This window comes from Syzygium oleosum, unplaced genomic scaffold (assembly GCF_021117445.2).
Source record: "Syzygium oleosum isolate NSW1041296 unplaced genomic scaffold, Sole_v2.1 Sole_v2.03, whole genome shotgun sequence".
NCBI lineage: Eukaryota > Viridiplantae > Streptophyta > Magnoliopsida > Myrtales > Myrtaceae > Syzygium > Syzygium oleosum.
This window is the reverse complement of record NW_026607487.1, coordinates 20,205,153-20,223,275: the sequence shown is the minus strand read 5'-3', so window position 1 is coordinate 20,223,275 and position 18,123 is coordinate 20,205,153. Positions and strand designations below refer to the sequence as shown.

Here is an 18,123-nt window from a genome sequence, read left to right as displayed (position 1 = left end):
TGATAAATGGTTAGAAGTGGAGCTTTTTCTTCACATCTTGTGCATTCAAAACAACCTTTCTGAAATCCCCCGCATTGTCGCTGAGTTACTTCACATGCTTCTTTTCCGGCAACTATACCACCACGTCGGTATCCACGTAAGGGACAAAATGGCGGGTCTTGTACTTAAATCACTATGAAATGTCACACTTACCAGTTTATATCAACTATACTCTGTAGTTGAATTTTCGAAATAATTTCCACCATTCAAATGTACAACTACTTGCTTTGTCGTTAGGTCTGGGGGTTTGGGCGTTTGAGCTTCCTAGCTATTTCAGCAACATACTTACCCTGGTGAAAAGCCTGTTTAAGTTCCAGTTCCGTGGGTTGCCGTGACCCATCGGCTGCATAGGTTCCAGCACCGTAAGAAGAGCCGCCTTTGACCTCGTTCATCTCGAACATGCCACTACCGAACGTGTATCCAAGAGGGACAAATATCATTCCATGATGCGCTAGTTGCGTAACAGCAGTTAATCTGCAAACTCCAAACATACCTGCATTAGCTAGGTGCTCAAGATTTAAGGCTGTATGCAGAAATTATAAAGATGGCTGCATCATCAAATTCTCATGAAGTGAATCGGAAGAAGAAATGCTCACGCGGTAAGCTCCTGGCCACCTCCATGAAAACCAGTGCTCCAGAAAATTCCTGCAGGCTTGCCCGCAAGTGCTTGAGTCTCCCATATTTCGTGAGTGGCGTCAAAGAACGCCTTAAATTGTGCCGCCATGACTCCGAATCGAGAAGGAAACCCGAATATGAAGCCATCAGCCTCCAAAAGCTGTTCTGGCCTGATCTCTGCCACATCATCTGCTTTAGCGGGGGCCTTCATCTTTTGCAATATCACATCAGAGAGCGTTTCGGGTACCTGTTTCATTCCATCAGTTGAAAGATTGGCAGAAAATGGACATTCAGTATTTTCGAGGCGATCATTAGCTGATTGACAAATACCTGCCAAAGTGTTGCTTCAACATCTTGAACAGTATTTGCTCCTCGCTGCACTTCTCGTGCCATAGTCTCCACGTGCCCATATAAGGAGTAGAACCTTCAATAAACATTCATAGTTAAGGGAAGGAAGGAAAGATAAAATAGACAAGTCAAAACTCATTACATGTAATTTCACTAATATGAATCTGTGCAAAGGAGAGGGCAGAGAGATTGACACACTTACACGACATAAATCTTCACAGTTGACATGCCTGTAAGCCAGATACCCCGTCAGCCAGCGAGTAGCCCAAAAAAAAACTGCAAGAACATAAACATCTGTCTTTATATAGCATGTTAAGCATCTGTCTTCAACAATAATCGGAAGACAAGCAGCATTATATATGAAGTCCGAAACCAATTGGTTAACTGAAGACAAATTTGCGGTGCAAGGTTTCGTTTCGTTAAGAAAGAAGCCTGATCAAATTGACAAAGGGGCAACAGTTGAATGCAGAGTCCTCCACAAGACAACTTAAGGCAGTAAGATTCCCCTGCACGCTCTCGCCTAGATCTCCTTCAAGCCTCAAATCAATGCACCATTATCTTATAAAGATTGTCGCCACATACTACGAACAAGTATCCCACACCATACCATACCATAGAGTGAGAATGGCTCAACACATGATAAGGTCAAAACTCATTTCCAAGAACAGGATCAGACTCAAACCACTTCATCATTGAAAGCAGCTGTGGCCTGTGGCGAATACTTAAGTAGGACTCATTACGTATCCATTCTATGAAAGAAACTCGGACAACTAATCAAAGACAAAACTGAACTCCGAGATGTTAAGGTAAACATTCCAACGATCGCTCCACCCACTACAAAGGAAAGGAGAGAAAAACACATTGAGGTATGATCCCAGACGGCACAAGCCGACAGTAGTCAACCAAAGTCCATAACAGTTTGTTCTTTATAAGCAGTCGCGGCACACACGACATATCATCAATCAAGGACATTCAAGTTTCTGAACTGGGAAGCCTCCAGAACTTGAAGGCGAAAGAGGGTATTATCAAATCATCCAGAACCGAACGAGATTCGCAAATTCGAGAAAATCGTAACTTTGATTAGAAGAATGCATGCACGTCAAGAATTCATCGGAGACACCAACAGGTGGTGGAAGAGGAGGAGATACCCGGTTTTGAGGTTCCAGGGAGGGTCGCCTGCCAATGCTCTTGGGATGAAGATGGTGAATGCAAATGGCCTAAACGGGTTATGAGTCGCTCCCTCTCTCTCTCTCGCTCTCTCTCTCTCTCTCTCTCGCTTTTGGATGGCTTTGGGAGGCGGCTAGTCTTGTCCTTTTTTGTCCTTGCGAGCGTGGCAGCAGAAGCAAAGAGAGGTCTTATCCAAAACAAAGGAAAATGACGCAAATACTATGTGCGACCAACCAATAAAAGATCATTCAACTATTATTTATTGCAATAGGATCTGTAAACTTTCAATTTAATCAATATGATCCATGCACTTTAATTCAATATGTATTATCGTCCTTGAACTTTTAATTTATTCGATACGATCCAAACTAGTGATGTTCGATGTTTTCCCATAACTCAACTTAATGGAAGAATAACATTGATTCTTTTCATAGTCTATTGACTGGTTCGAACATTTACCAAAAGTTCATGGATCGCATTAAATAAATTAAAATTGCACGTTTGGCTAAAGTGCATGAACCACATTGAATAAATTGAAATTTTGGAGACTGCATTGCATATTAGGTTAAAATTCAATGACCATTTATGTCATTATTCTCTAAAATAACAGTGATGTCTAAACAACCTTTTACAGTTCACAAGTTGCTTGTGCTTGTAAGGCATTGTTATTTACTCTCGTCGTCAGGGCAATACTGTGTCGTGTTGCATTTCCTTGGAAAGCAGTTCCTCAGAAAATAAGCGGTTCTATCGAGAAATAAATGTGAATTTTATTTACTTAGATCTTCTCTTTGGCCGGATGTTATTGACATTAGAGTTAAGACTTGCTTGGATCTGGGCCGATAAACTCAAACACACCCTGGTTGTCGATTGTGTGGAGTCAACGTAATCGACGGTCATGATGGACTTGATTCGTTTGCATCCCGGATCCGGGCGAATAATTGCCTTGATATTGGCTGACTTGGGCTAAAACAATTGGGATCCTCCCGCTCAACGCATTATTTTCGAATGCGTCCGAGATAACTTTCTCGTGTCTATCATATGATTCGTAACTCCTAGTTCAAATGCTTGCTGACAGAATTGCCTTCCGTTGGTAAAGTCGGTTGGCTCCATGACATTACTTGAACTTCAACATCACAAGAGTCAACACCGGGAACGCGCCAAAGAAGTAAGAAAGTTGTTGATCCAATGTAGGTCCCCCAACGACCTCAAATTAACAAGTTAAAGTTGGTTTCCTTTGCGGTCAAAGCACAGTGTGGGAGGCCATCAACAACTTTAATGTAAAATTACTTATCCTCAGCTATCCCAACTATGTCTTTTCGGCCAAGTTCGATTTTCTAGTTGGTAGCATGACTAGTTCTATCGGAACTCTGTGTTTGATCCATCTCATATGTTGATTTGTAGTGGATTTATCCCGCACAGCTCGGTATTGCGATGAAATCTGAGTTACCTATAAAAAAAATTGGCTCGGTATTGGCAAGAAAATTCTTTTTATCGGCTTCTAACATATTAATCGCCCGAGCCGACGCTTATGAGAGCTCGAGTTCAATAATTGAGTTTGGGAGATTCAGATTCAAGAAGCAGGCACCACAGTGTCAAACCACTTCGTTTTTTAATAGCATTGAGCCCCTGTTCCCGAAATTGAGATTTAGATGAACATCTATCTTGAGGTCGATTAAGACCGTTCCCAAAATCTCGTCGATACAGCAACCAAAAGTGCCCCACCCTACAAATTTTGCTTGAGTAGCACTCTAAAAGTCAGTTACCAACAAAAGACGACTCTGCGAGATCAATGGCACGGGCAAGAGCAGCAGCCTTGTTCTCGCACTCTCTCTGCTCATCAGCCGGGTCACTGTCAGCCACAACACCTGCACCGGCCTGAAGGTGAGCAATCCATTCCCGACGCTTGTTCATGTCCTTGTATGAGTACATTGTGTCGTAGCGGATTCCTGTTGGGAAAACAATGGTTCTCAAAGCAAGCGCAATGTCCATATCACCCGAAAACGAAATGCCTCCAAATCCACCACTATAAGGCCCCCGCCTGGTGACCTCCAACTGATCAATCAACTCCATGGCTTTCACCTATACGTAAATAAAATGAGCAACAGAGTAACATGAATTCTGGCAGAGAGAAGGCCCGGGTAGGTACACGGACTGATATATACTGTGTTTTTTCCCCTTTTCTAGTACACAGGAATTGAGACCATACTTGCACGATATCCTGCAAATATACCGAGATGCCTCTATCTGAAAAGATATATTTAACTTTTAGCACATGGAATATTATGCTTTCTTGACATCAACCTGCAATGCTACTGCTCCAATTGTAATGTCCACGCAGGTCTATTAAAGCAACGCATCAAGAGTAGAGTCCCCTAACAGTTCATTATGTGAAAGTAGTCAATAGATCATTATGTAGCTCGTGCTCAATCAAGTCAGTTTACTTTCAATTTCTCATCTCAACTTATGCATAAAGATAGACTACACCTTTGTAAGCAAACTGAACGGTTGAAATCCGACATGGTAGTATGGAAAAGCAACCTGGATATTAAAAACTACCGATAGGTCAGAAAAAAACCTTTGGTGCACCACTAACAGTTCCAACAGGTAATGCTGCACGCAAAGCATCCCAGCTGGACAGATTCTCAAGCAACTCCCCAGTGACCTGAAATGGTAAGCATGCAACTATATGAGGCACAAGTCAATAAATAATGATTTATTCCTTTGCTTCCAAGGTGTGGAAGAAGTACCCCGTATACGATATTATAATCATAAGAGTAAATTATCACGGTGTGATAAAAATAAGCGGGAGAAAAGAGCAGAAGTTCAGTTAAAATTGCAGAATGTATCCACTGTAATTCTAACAGCAAGTTGCATATTGACTTTCCCACATATAGAAATTTAAATTAATGTTGATAAATTCCGGAAAAACTTGACATGATTGCAATTGACCACAAATCTTCAAAGCAATGGGTTTCTAAAAGCTTGGGGTGTTCGGTACTAGATAAAATTAAATTTCAAACGCTTAAAACCAATAAGTTAAGAGTGAAAGACACTGCAAACAGACAAAGAAAACAATGACAAAAATGATGTTTAACTGGTTCCTTGTGTTAATTGCATAAAAAAATTGGAGGACTTTTTCTTCAGCAATCCTCTAGGATACAAACTAAAAAGAACAATTACCGTAGAGCTTATGTGCATCACATGAGAATAGCGCTCGATATTCATGAGCTTCTCAACCTTGACAGAACCAGGTTTCGATACCTGAAAAAACAAGGGTGTCATCTCCATGCATAAATAAGCTACAGTATATAGATCAGGAAATTCATCACCATAAACAGTAGGATCAAGGTAAAAAAATTTCCTCTTTTCCGTTCCCATTACATGTCACCCATGAAATTCACTAAGCAGCACACTAGCTAACTGTCTAGCAAACAAAACCTACCAAGTAGACATGCATGAGAAATATCTTGGAAAGCAATAGGAATGACATGTTCAACATAGGTTAATATGTTATAACCCAACCAATAAAAGCCAAATGGCGCTTCAACATAGGCCTGGGTATGGAAACTAACTTCCTCAGATTTTTGAGTAGATCAGACACAAATCATGAACATGAGTGAGAGAACTCAAGAGGCAGTATATGCCAGAAGTTTGCAAATCTCATCCATGGTGAAAGGTGTTGAGAAAATGAAGATTAGTGCTCCCATGGGCACTAATTACACAAGTCCACTATGGGGAGCAAACACTAAGCGTGCATTGTCACAACACACTAAGTATGCATAGTTGACAAACCAGAAGGATCACCAAAGAAAGGAGTAATATCTGGACACTAGAATGCCTTATCATGTAGAAAAAGAAAATACGAGAATAAAACAACAGCGAAGGTGAAGCATCGAACCTTTCCAACATCATTTCTACCTAAGTCCACCAGCATAATGTGCTCAGCACACTGCTTCTCATCATTCAAAAGCTCTTTTTCTAACATCAAATCTTCCTTCGGTGTCTTTCCTCTTCTGACAGTCCCAGCAAGAGGTCTATTAGTAACCCTTTTCTGTCATGAACGAAAAATCACCAGGAAACTCTTAAATTCCAAATGCAGCAAAAAGAGGGTATGAAAGAAGATGCTGACTAAAACCTCTGAAGGCAAATTCTTTAGCTATTCTCATATTTACCTTCTTCACCCATGTAAGAATTTCTGGACTTGAAGCAACAAGTATACAACCCCTAGCCTGAACCAAATGAAAAATAATTATTCAGCTTCCACAATAACTCTGTAATATTAAACAAGCGCAGGGAAAGGAAGGCAGACTTGTAAATATGCCATATATGGGCTTGGATTAACAATCCTCAATGCTCTATAGACTTCAAAAGGGTCTGCAAATGTTCTTCGTTCAAAGCGCTGGCTCAACACAATCTGAAAGATATCACCAGCCAGAATATGTTCTTTAGCCTGTAGTACCGCCTTCTTGTATTCCTCACTTGTCATACTTGACATCTCCAACTTTGGACCAAACAGGCGAGTGAACAGCTGTATTGAACCGGCTGGCAGTCTTGGACTGAAATTTGAATTCACCAATAGATCGAGCTTTAGCAGGGCCAATTAATAGTGCATTACTTTCTAATTGATCATAATAAAAAGCACTTACTTCATTAGCATGTAAAAAGAAGATTACTCACAGATCTATATCATGTACTCTAGATACTAAAGTCTCCAATCGATTCATTCCATCATCGAATGCCTCGTCAACTGAAGGATATTGATCTAATCGAACCCAATGAATAATGTAAGCTTTCTGGAGGCAAGGAAACAAAATGAAGAATCAAGTACATTAAATCAGTGACAGAATCATCAGTTGTACATCATTATGCACATGATCTATCACATCTTTCATAGAGTATCACTTATTTGACCATGATTTCAGAGGAAAAAAACTCAACAAATTGAACTCTTACATCAAAAGCCACCATGCATGAATATTTTCATGTTCATGTCTTCGGATTTCTTTATTCAGAATTTTCAGCTACAGAAGGTGCTTTCTCGCCAAAAGAGTCAAACTTTGACTCAAACATGCTTCATGAACAAAGTGAATATACCTTCTCCACGTGATCAAATACAATAATGTCATCATAAAGGCCTAGATGAACATCAGGTAGGTTTCTGTCATCTAATGGGGCACTAGAGAATGGTAGTTTTCTCTTCTCCACGTAGCGCACCGTATCATATGAAAAATAACCAACCCATCCACCTGGTCCAAGAGGAGTTTGTTATTTGCAGACAAAAGATGAAAACTTGTTCTGAAATTATTAAAAGAAATAGGACTTTGATATCATGAAATAGTTGAACAGTCCAATTCACAAAATATTATCACTTGAGACAAATTATTTTCATAATGATGACACCACTGTTTAGTAAGTTTTGCATGAAAGAAACGAAGCTGCAATAAAGCAAATCAATATGAATATCAGCAGATTAAAGCCACCGTATCAAGTTTCTTACCGCAAAATGCTTCTGGAAGCTCATCAATCATCTGGGGTTTCCATCCCTCCATAATTCTACGGGGAACAACCATTGGATCCTCCACGATTTCCTCTGTCCTGGATCCCTCCTCGTGGTCCATGATTGTTACAATATTCTCTTTAGCCACAATCTCGATCGTTGGCTGAGCTCCAACAAAACTGTACCTCCCCTAAAACAATATTACAGCAGAATGAGCTCCAAACAGGAAAAAAATTATGCTCTCCTCACATAGATAATAGCTAACTGCAAACAAAATCCAAAGGTCGTGCATTTTACGTGGATCAGAATAAGTGAATTGAAGAAAAAGTGAAGAAGACTTACAATGCTAGAAACCTGCAAACCCGGCTCAACAGACTCGAACAAAAAACTAGGAGCATCTCTGTCATCCTCCTTCACCAAACACCGGTAAGCAAGCACTGGAGTGAGGTGATCAGAGAAAATACATCTGTATAGGGGAACCAAATTGCCCTTCTTGGCAGCTTCTTGGAACTTCGCTGACTGGTCGACTAGAAATTAAACGTCAAAAATCACAAAGTGCAGAACAAAAATATATTTCTCTTTCCTTACGCAGAAAAAACCTATCAGTACTGAGCCACTATCTAATTTCGCCAAATCAAATAAGCAGATCACCTCATTTGAGAGTAAAGTAGTCAACCGGATTCAATTAGTCGAGCAATTCAGTTGCTAATAATTCATACATAAAGGATCCACAGTTCCAAAACCTCTTGTCACATTCTACCTAAATTTGCATTTCAAGGAACAAAGCTCGAGCTCATTCAAGTTTCGACTCACGGATCCATTTCTCAGCTATTCACAATCACTTCCAGCGACGGAAATCGTCGGCAGAAGATAAACACGTGCGCAACCACGTTCTTCCATTACCTCCGCCTACCGATTCCCAAGCAATCAGTGCACGTGCAAGTCGGCTCCCGAATTCATCTCTACAGCTTCCTAATACAAAAACGATCGCAATAGACAAACTGCTTCTCCCACGAACGCGAAAGGAATGAAGACGGACCTGATGATGGAGAGTGCTGAGCCGAGCATCTCAGAGTGGGGAAGCGCCAGCGCGAGTGCGAGCGCGAGCGGGAGCTGAGCAGAGCGAGAGAGCTCGAGACTCCGCCGCCAAAATCAACGGAGGCCGCATTGGGGCGCAACCTGGGAAGCGAAGGGAGCTGGGGAGGCGCAACGGCTAGGGTTTCCATGGGAGGCTTTCACAGCATCCGGTTTCAGCGAGAGTGAACAGAAAAAGACGAGAGAGGCGTGGAATTCAAACGGACACGCAGAATTTTCTCTATATATATATGTACAGTCTTTCTCGCTGTTTCGCGTGCAGTCAAGTCTGTAAAACTCAACAGTGTGGAGAGTGTGGAGGCTGTTATCGAACGGACTGATGATCTCGTCTTGTCCGGCGTGACGTGGTGTTTGATGGCGGCGATCGTGGGAACACCATCTACGGGCCCACCGTTTGGAACTTTGGGCTGGGCTGGCTTCGGGTGCGAATGGTAACCATTCTGTTCCAGAAATCAAATTCTTACCAAAAATTGATTTCTGGAATTCTTGCCAGAAATTGATTTCTGGAGGAGAAATCTGTTTGGTAAAACATGACTAATTCTACTTCAGAAATTGATTTCGGAATAAACTGTTTTGATTTGTTGATTTTTTTGTACCTAAAAAATTTAAATTTTACTTCAAAGTGGGTGGCCAGGTATTATAAAGCATTCTGTAAATTTTTGAAATTTTTGATTTTTTTAATTTTTTTTTTGGACACCTAAAAAAATTTAAATTTCACTTAAAGTGGGTGGCCACAGGTATTCTAAGTCATTTTGTGACGTTTTGAATTTTGTATTTATTTTATTTATTTTTATTTATTTTATTTTTTTAGGCACCTCAAAAAATTTAAATTTTACTTAAAGTGGGTGGCTACAGGTATTCTAAGCAATTTTGTAAAGTTTTAAAATTTTTTATTTTTTTAAATTTTTTTTGGGCACCTCAAAAAATTTAAATTTCACTCAAAGTGGGTGGCCACAGGTATTTTAAGCCATTTTGTGAAGTTTTGAAAATTTTTATTTTATTTTATTTTTTTTTGGTTCCTCAAAAAATATAAATTTCACTCAAAGTAGGTAGCCACAGGTATTTTAAGCCATTCTGTGAAGTTTTGAAATTTTTGATTTTTTTTGGGCACCTCAAAAAAATTAAATTTCACTCAAAGTGGGTGGCCACATGTGTTTTAAGCTATTCTGTGAAGTTTTGAAATTTTTTATTTTTTTATTTTTTTTAAAAAAAATTCACCAAATTTCATATTTTCCCGAAATCTGACTTTTTTTTATTTTCTGGAAATTTTTATGATTTTTTCTAGAATTTTTCAATTTTTATGCATTTTTTGAAAAAAAATTTTATGAGAAAATAAGGAGAATGCATTCCGGAATCAAGAAGCTACAAAAAGTAGCTTCTCTTTTTCTGCCAAAAACTCATTCTCGAATCAAAATGCATTTCGGAATCAAAATGCGTTCTAATCAAGTATTTTTAACAAACGCATTTTTATTCCGTAATACAAAAATCGCTCCAGAATGCATTCCGGAAATTTTTTAACAAACGCCATTCTGTTCCGGAACGCATTCCGGAATAGAATTTTTATTCCGGAATGCATTCCATGCGCACCCTTCTTGTCTCGGCGTGAAAATGATGTCAGGGCAGAACCGGATATTGCAGAACCGAACCAGTTTCAGACTCTTGTGGGATTTGGTCAGATTCCAGATTCCATAATTTTTGGAACCTGTGCTATGCGGAACCGAACCGGAACCATAGAACCGGACCGAGCACCGGTTTTGCCTCCGTTGACCTGATGTCTGTTATTGCAATTTGAAGATTGCTGCCATTCGAGTGCTCAAGAAAGCCGGTTGCCCTTCAGAACGTCTTGTTAGCCATGAGAACTGCACATTCAAGAAGGCAATGCAACATGAATGTGTGCATCTTCGTGAGATAACCGAGGCCGAAGGAACAGAAGAGGCGGAGGCAGGTGCCGAGTATGACAATGCTCTTAATGAAGCCATCAGAGGCTTGCGGGATGCTGTGAGAGGCTGCGAGGGATGATAACCTGCAGAACTGCGTCTTTGGGTTGTTCCTGCATCAGAGCCAAGCGAACATTCCGGAGGGAAAGTAATGGCCGGTGCGTAAAAAATAATGTCTGTTAACTGTTAAGTGAGCTGTTGAGAGGTTAGCCAATTTTCTCCTTCGTTATGGATTCATTTGTTCAGTCTTATTTTCACATCAACGCTTGTCTTTTTAGCTGTTTATGCATTTAGCATTTTATTCGTGCAAGTGTCCTGTGTTGGGTCGATGTTTAGGAGTCACTGTCTTTATCCCTCCCGTTTGGTATCATGCACTCTAAATTTCTCTCCGAAACCCTTTCGGTTCCAACCTGGAAAGAATGTTGGACTAGGCAAGGACCGCGCCATCTTCTCTCTCACTGGCGGACTAGTCAAGCGTGTGAAGTTCGGGCCCAATAAGAAGGTTGACTCAAAGACAAGCTTCACATTATGCACTTGAGAGACGCTGAAGTTCATACGACTGACATGTTCTTGCTCTTGTCTGAGTCAAAGGTAAGCGTATATCCAAGAGAAGCTCAGCCGAGAACCCGAATAGCTACAGAGCACAAAAGAGAGTACTTCAGGGATGCAGCATGAACGTAAAAAAAAGCAAAGCAGGAAGGCATTGTAGCTGAACCCCAGCTAGTGTTAGCTTTAGCTGATGATGCGGCAGAAAAGTAATCCAAATGGTTGATACCGGGACACTTTTCCCCCCATACTCTACATCAAATTCGTTCACTTATGATCCTTCCATGATCATGAACAGTCTCTGCTCTGACTATTTGTGTTAGTATTAGAATTTTTATTTATGCTTAGATAAGCAAACTCACGAATTATCAATGGTAGAGTGTCTTTTGTTCGTTCTTGGATTTCCTCTTGCAACACGAGAGAGAGCGCGCGACAGAGAGAGAGAGTCTCCATCAAAATATATAACCAATATCATGGGGACCTCTTATAACATAACAAACTCATCGAAAGTTTTAAATTCAACCAATAGATCCCAGAACAATATGACAACTTGAGAAGCTTGATGCATCACTTCCATAAGTGCAATTGATGGTGAATCTGCATGTAGAACTGTAGATCATGACTATTATGAATCAGGAAGCTCTTCCAGAAGCTCTCAAGTGGTCATGACTAGTATACAATCAGAATGGTAGATCATGACTAGTATACAATCATGCAGAACTGAATAGCTCGAGAGACAAACGGCAAGCCTCATGTGTGTGGCGACAACCAAAGCTGATGGACAGAGGAGAGAGTCTGAAGTGCTTGATTTGGAAACTGACGAAACAAGTTCACGGCTTCCTTTTCTGCTTCCATTGCACTTGGAGCTACCTCTTATGAGTAGCCTGCGTATGTAGGTTCTTCTGCCTCTGCTTCTTGGATGGGTGAGCCTTTATGGAAACACTAACAGGAAGGGGGGAACTTATGCTTTTTATAGATGCTGTTATCGAAATAACTTATATACACAATCTGTTCGAGCTCCACTTGATGCTTTTCCGTTGAACTTCTTAATGGTGGAAACACTAGTAACAGTGATGCTCAAAGGGGAGAGAAGACACCTGTCAAAATTTTTAAATACAAAGAATTTACGAGTTACTTCATCGTCGAATAAAAGATGACTGAAGGAGTGGTGACTTGTGCACACAAATTTCTAAATTATAGACACTATATGTTAAGATCACTACCAATAACTCGACTAGTAGAAATTTCTGTTTCTCGTAACACAGCCTGAAGAGCTGATGCTAACCTTAAAATCAGAGTGACCAGATAAGTGAAGAGCGACAGAGCCTTGAGTTGCAAGATGAGGAATAATGAGTTTGTGGCCACCGTTTGTAGCACTACTGAAGACAATTTCGGAAGAAACGAACTCCCTGTTCAGAATATAGTAAATTGTGAAAGTTGGACTTTGGAGATATCATAAGGAAAAAGCTATAGGTAGGATGATCAGGAAAGCAAGCTATAGGTACAATGATGAGGAGAGCATCTTGTTCCAATACCTGCAATGCAAATGTAATATCTGCTTCATCGACTTTTAATGCTATTCTTCGTAATTTATCTTCTCGAGATTGACCTACTTTGAGAAGACCCTGCAATATCAGCGATGACCATCAATTAAGCAGATAGTATTTGATTTTAAAAACCAATCTCCAAGGTAAGAACAAAAAAAAGATTGCGCATTTGGCGATGGTATATTACCTGATCGTTAAGGACTCTGCACATACTAGAAAACTCCAGAAATCCAGTTGCAGGTATTTGTGTTGACTTGCAGACATCCAGGTAACTTTTGTATAACTGTATTTCTATAGCAAGTTAGCTAGCAATAGCAACTACAAAATACTTCTGCAGTCAGAAGTCGAAATTTAGACGCACCTCTCCGACAGTTGTATCCTTCTGCCGACCACGGAAAAGTTTCACAGCAGAACAAAGTATAATCTGCAGTCCAGTTGTTAAGAAAGTAACAAAAGTTTTAATAGCGTGGCCAGCTAAGGATCAGTAAGGAAACAATGAAAAGCCATGGATATAAATGGCTAAAGCACTGAAAACATCAGAATACACGAAACTGTCGTTTTTTATACCTGTATATCGAGCTGCTAGATATACAACATAATTTGATGCTACTCGATATTCGCTTAAACATACCTGTTGATGTTGGGGAAGAATCTGAATGGTGTCCACCACTGGTGATCTGAATGTTCTGGATAATGCAAGAACCATGTGATCTATCGTGACCTGTCAAAAGTTTTAGAACTCAGAAATGGCTAAAGAGGAGACGGACAAAAATATTCTTTAGCAATTTTAGATAATATAGTATTTCAACCTGAAAAAGTTAAAGATGATAAAATGACATCGCAACAATTATAAAAGTAAATCTGATACGGGTACATTTCCACTCTCTAGACAGACAAAATGCTTCAATAAAGACAAATTAAAACCACTGCATTTGATAAACTAATTCTAAAGATGGCAAAATCTTCATGAAGAGTATTACGGCATACTTTCCAGTTGCACATATTACTTAGTTTTTCTGCTAAAGTTTATCTGCTTGATGTTCTTACAGTTTATATATATTATCAGTTGAGTTGCATTACAACAATTTTATGAACGAGCTAATCGTAGGACAACTCCCAATGGTTTTAATGTGTCTGAGTGGCTGACGAGAGAATGATACTTTTGATGAACATAATCCTAATTCAGATATGCAGAAGGAAATCTCTTTCTGAAACACTTGCCATCAATTGGCAGATGTCAAAAGGCCTTCCTTCATTTTAATGGGTATGTATGACTGGAGCCAATTAGAGAGGTCACAGCTTGGAAGAGGAATGCGAAGCCACTACAGCAGACACTTACAGCAACTATTTCTTGCAGTTTTGTGAATTCAGGCACTGTGACTGCTTGCTGACCCTTGTCCTCATTATGCATTGACAAATATGGGTTCCTTGTTGACTCTTGAAGCTCCGCCTCTAGCATATCAATTGCACCCCTGCAACAATACCTAACTTCAATTACTGCTTATGGGATGGAGACAACTTATATCAGAAATCATATAATCTATTGCAATAACTGGTAAATTCCTTCACTGGCGAAGCGGAGAAGTTGACAGACTGAGAAGTCAATTTGCCAAAACAAGGAAAAAAATCCTCATTAAAGAGTAGTAATTCCTACAGTGATGACTACTGTATGGAGGCTTTTGTTTCTCAGATATAGAGCTCACAAAGAGTATCTATTTCTGCATTTCTAATAATAATATCAATGGTTATGCTCTTAAAAAATACAGTAACAGGAAGAAATCATGGCATGAATGCTGGCAAATCTAACAATCTAGTATAGGTAACAAGTGAACTTGTCTTGTGTTAAGTTACAAACCTGCAAATACAAAGAGCTTTCCGCATGTCTCCAGATGCGGCTGCAACTTTCTGTTATTTCTCTTTCGCTCAGTATCCATAAATACAAATAATTAAGGAAACAGTGGACATGATGCAAAAGTTTCATACTCAGGAGGAAAAAAATTACTATTGGACTCACTCTGGCACAGAGTTCCAGGGCATGTGGTTGAAAGACAGGATAAGGGAGCACCTGTCAAACGAACAGCCATAAACATCAATGGCTCTTAATTACAATATTGTGATTTCAGCAAAGTCTACTCATTAAAGTCCTTAAAAAGAATTCCTCCAGAATTTGTCTCCCTTAAGAAAAAATTTGTTTGAACTTGACCTGTAAGTTTCAAGGTGATAGGTAAAATGTCCCATTTTCACAGCCCCCAAATCTTCAATTGAAGGAAAAATGGAAAAAGAAGACGACACGTCTCGTGAAATGACACGTGGAGGTAGATTAGGCATCATGATATTGAAGTTCAAATAACCCTTATACTCAAATTCAAAAAGGCAACAGATTCAGGGTTTAGTATTCAGATGTTGCATGGTACTGAGAACACGAGAAAGATACTAATAGGGCAAAGCGCATAACTACCTTGAGTCTCTCTTGAAGAATCCTGATGATCTGCTCTGGGGAGTAAGCCCGAAAAGTTACAATGGTAGGCTTGCCTAACAGGAATGAAAAGACAGAGACAGGAGTAAGCGTTATATCCAGATCAGAGAAACACTAAGAGCTTGTTTGTTTGAGATTCAGCAAAAGCAAAAAGTAACTTTTGCTTCCTGCCAAAATTGAGAATATCATTCGAAATTTGAAATTTTTTTGAAGGAATTGCATGTGAATATGTGTGTTGATATTTATATGTTGTGAAAGCTTCGAGTATTTTAGATTTAAAGAAAATGAAAGCGCGTGAGCCGCAAAATTTAGGATAAGCAAGAAGTAAAATATAAATTCTATCAAGACAAACATTTGTATCTTTTCAAGTCAAGAAAAGATGGCTCACAATTTAAGGATTGAAGCCTGGGTAGAAAACGATCTGCCAAGTCTATAGCATTTGCTACTCCTGCAAGCAGGAATACGGCAAAACTGATGTCAAATTGCATGTAGCATATTGCTTTATACGACCATAAAAAGAAAGTAAAGATATAGTATCCAAGAGATATAGCGAGCAACGATAAGTACCTACTAATATACATTTAGAGAACGGGAAAGTGGTAAGCATAAAAAGATCATGAAGCACAGCACGGTCTTTTGTGATCAAATAATCCAACTCGTCTGCAATAATTAGCCTGCAGGAGGAAAAATTAGTTCAGTAGAAGCATAGACTCATATACTCCTACTGCCATAAATGTGAGCAACTTAAAAGAATTAGCATCTTCTTGCAACATGTTGAACCGTATCAGGATCTCTACATGACTTTGGGCCAATATTGCCTTATGGTGCGAAGTGTTTGTAAGTACAGTCGATGAAATTACTCCTTACATCATCTTTGTGGATTGTTGCTTCTCCGAATATAATTTCTGAAGCAGTTGCAAAGCTGAGGTACGATCATTTGTCATTTTCGGCAATTGGTACTTGGATAATATCTGTCAGCAAACATGGCAGGTAAGGATGTGCAGTGTCTAACATGCAAAAGTACATGCTGTTCCATTATAAGTACCCTGCCAAAGATCTCTGATGTGCTGGATAAAGAAGTGCAGTTTAAAGCTAAAACTTCTGGCTGCTGAAGACCTGCCTGGAAACATTCGAAGCATTTTTGTAAAGAGAGATCCCAAACAGATCAAAAGTTGTGAGATATATTAGAAGAAATCAGAAACCATTGTGACTTCTGTTTCTGAATTCTACTAGCAAACAAGTCAAAAGATAAAATTGACTCGATCAATTTCTAAGATGAGCACAAAAAACTCCTCCTATAATCTACTTCGGAAATCTGAATTCTACATGCTGATATTCAATAAAGGTAACTTCTCAATTATGAAACTAACCTTGTGGAAGACGTAATTGATTAATAACTTTCAAGGAAATATGAGCACAAATAACATCGAGGTCCTTTTGGGAAGCACTGAGACATTTTCATCATCTATGAAGCATGTCCTTCCTATTAAAGGAAGGTGTTTAACTTACGATAGCTGTACCAAAGTATATCATATCTTCTTATCTAAAATGATGAATGGTGGTTCTTGGGATCCTATACACAGACAGGGATAATAAATATAACCACAGCTTCATCAGGCAGTAAAGAATGAAAAGCTAACCTCCTGCGTCCAATGCCATAAGAGCCCCTTCACTTTTTCCATGGATAAGGACTTTCCGGTCCCAGGGCATCCACAGATGTATAGGCTGCCGGCTTTGCCCTGCTTGATGCATCCCTTGCAAAAATCCACAATCGTCTTTTGTTCATTTTCTCGGCAAGAGACAGATGGTGGCAGCGTCGACACATGAAGCGCTTCCTTCGCCGCACTCATCTGCTGAGGATCTATCGTCACATTACATAAACATTAATTTCCTTCGTCGCAATTAAAGTCTGTGCTGCTATTGTGTTCAATGTATCATGATAGGTTCTACTTGCCTCTTGGATTCCATTTGCTATCGGCGACAAGACTATCAGGCAATCTTTTAGCCGGCGATCTATTCGGTTTCATGGGCTTATCGGCAACCACTTTCTCAATTCTCTGCGGATAATTTTAGATTAGCAAAACCAATGGAATTTCCAAACTTCCTAGTAAGGCGTGCACCAAAATTTGCATGACCGAACCTCAATACAGTGTAAACGCAGAAATAGTACAAAATCTATGGCTGATCCTAATCAATTGAATCTTACATAATGGCATAACTACGTGATTTTCCTTAGATGACACGGTATCGAATTCGCCACAACCGATCCGCTATCTAAATCGCCTTTCCACTTCCTAAGTGGTCGCAATAAACGCACAATCAATTCGACGAGTACGGAATCTAAGAACGCGATCTCGCCATCAGCAATTCAGTATCCATTCGGTTGTGGCAACGAACCAACGGCGACGCTGACTCCAACAACGGCAAAACTGCAGAGTACAAAGAGAAGCCCGAGCTCTCACTCACTTTTGGAGGAGTATTCGGGCTCTGATTCAGGCACCGGCGAGGCGACACTCTCCTCGCCGGATCGGCGGCTCCGTCATCGCGGAGAGCCGCCAGCGCATCGGATCTGAGCTTCCGCTTCTGAGGAGTAGAATCGCCGCCGGATCCGGCGAGAGGCTCCGGGAGAGCCACCGCGTCAGCGGCCGAGATCGGGGAGCCACCTCGTTTGACGATGGAAGGCATCGTGCGTGAGGATTGCTCAGGAATCAAACGGCGAATCGGTAGGGTTTCTCGGGATTTGAGGGAGGACGGACAGGAATGCGGGGGGGGATGATATAGCCTCGGTTCGTTTTCGCGGGAAGGAATGAGCGCGACCGCTTCGTTTCGCGCCAGTACGCCTTCAGGCTATTTGCT

General features: G+C 40.2%; 3 protein-coding genes across 4 annotated transcripts; all 3 read right to left on the bottom strand.

The window, feature by feature from the left end:
• Positions 1-3: 3 nt before the first annotated feature.
• On the bottom strand, positions 4-2,265 carry LOC115683879 (probable NAD(P)H dehydrogenase (quinone) FQR1-like 3). 2 transcript variants are annotated; one of them, XM_056310286.1, is made up of 5 exons: positions 2,151-2,265; positions 1,205-1,232; positions 985-1,078; positions 636-901; positions 4-513 (listed from the first exon to the last, which is right to left on the bottom strand). In XM_056310286.1, the coding sequence occupies exons 2-5, from the start codon at positions 1,228-1,230 to the stop codon at positions 273-275; spliced, it is 627 nt and encodes a 208-aa protein (XP_056166261.1). In that variant the 5' UTR covers positions 1,231-1,232; positions 2,151-2,265; the 3' UTR covers positions 4-272. The 2 variants fall into 2 exon arrangements, with proteins under 2 accessions (XP_056166261.1, XP_030464379.1); XM_030608519.2 differs by having other exon boundaries at positions 1,205-1,278; positions 2,151-2,260.
• Positions 2,266-3,759: 1,494 nt separating this feature from the next.
• On the bottom strand, positions 3,760-9,043 carry LOC115683871 (anthranilate synthase alpha subunit 2, chloroplastic). The gene is made up of 11 exons (XM_030608509.2): positions 8,706-9,043; positions 8,009-8,193; positions 7,667-7,856; positions 7,264-7,415; positions 6,847-6,962; positions 6,479-6,725; positions 6,342-6,398; positions 6,068-6,220; positions 5,350-5,430; positions 4,745-4,831; positions 3,760-4,248 (listed from the first exon to the last, which is right to left on the bottom strand). Exons 1-11 carry the CDS (start codon positions 8,890-8,892, stop codon positions 3,925-3,927), a joined length of 1,779 nt encoding a protein of 592 aa, XP_030464369.1. The 5' UTR covers positions 8,893-9,043; the 3' UTR covers positions 3,760-3,924.
• A 2,635-nt stretch (positions 9,044-11,678) lies between these two features.
• LOC115683759 (cell division control protein 6 homolog B-like) lies at positions 11,679-18,121 on the bottom strand. The gene is made up of 17 exons (XM_030608366.2): positions 17,734-18,121; positions 17,222-17,324; positions 16,908-17,128; positions 16,313-16,387; positions 16,135-16,238; positions 15,835-15,941; positions 15,656-15,715; positions 15,250-15,323; positions 14,806-14,856; positions 14,647-14,696; positions 14,131-14,263; positions 13,423-13,512; positions 13,153-13,215; positions 12,979-13,074; positions 12,780-12,869; positions 12,530-12,653; positions 11,679-12,341 (listed from the first exon to the last, which is right to left on the bottom strand). Exons 1-16 carry the CDS (start codon positions 17,950-17,952, stop codon positions 12,621-12,623), a joined length of 1,569 nt encoding a protein of 522 aa, XP_030464226.2. The 5' UTR covers positions 17,953-18,121; the 3' UTR covers positions 11,679-12,341; positions 12,530-12,620.
• Between the last annotated feature and the right edge of the window lie 2 nt (positions 18,122-18,123).

What these genes read in the sequence shown, in the direction of transcription:
- LOC115683759 (XM_030608366.2), bottom strand. Translation starts at nt 17,952, where the DNA reads ATGCCTTCCATCGTCAAACGAGGTGGCTCCCCGATCTCGGCCGCTGAC. An exon ending in GCCCGAATACTCCTCCAAAA is followed by an intron (nt 17,325 to 17,733) that starts GTGAGTGAGAGC and finishes AATTATCCGCAG; the next exon opens with AGAATTGAGAAAGTGGTTGC. An exon ending in CAACAATCCACAAAGATGAT is followed by an intron (nt 15,942 to 16,134) that starts GTAAGGAGTAAT and finishes TTCCTCCTGCAG; the next exon opens with GCTAATTATTGCAGACGAGT.
- LOC115683879 (XM_056310286.1), bottom strand. Translation starts at nt 1,230, where the DNA reads ATGTCAACTGTGAAGATTTATGTCGT. An exon ending in ACTGTGAAGATTTATGTCGT is followed by an intron (nt 1,079 to 1,204) that starts GTAAGTGTGTCA and finishes TGTTTATTGAAG; the next exon opens with GTTCTACTCCTTATATGGGC. An exon ending in TTGAAGCAACACTTTGGCAG is followed by an intron (nt 902 to 984) that starts GTATTTGTCAAT and finishes GGAATGAAACAG; the next exon opens with GTACCCGAAACGCTCTCTGA.
- LOC115683871 (XM_030608509.2), bottom strand. Translation starts at nt 8,892, where the DNA reads ATGGAAACCCTAGCCGTTGCGCCTCCCCAGCTCCCTTCGCTTCCCAGG. An exon ending in TTCTTACATGGGTGAAGAAG is followed by an intron (nt 6,221 to 6,341) that starts GTAAATATGAGA and finishes CGTTCATGACAG; the next exon opens with AAAAGGGTTACTAATAGACC. An exon ending in GTAGAAATGATGTTGGAAAG is followed by an intron (nt 5,431 to 6,067) that starts GTTCGATGCTTC and finishes TTGTTTTTTCAG; the next exon opens with GTATCGAAACCTGGTTCTGT.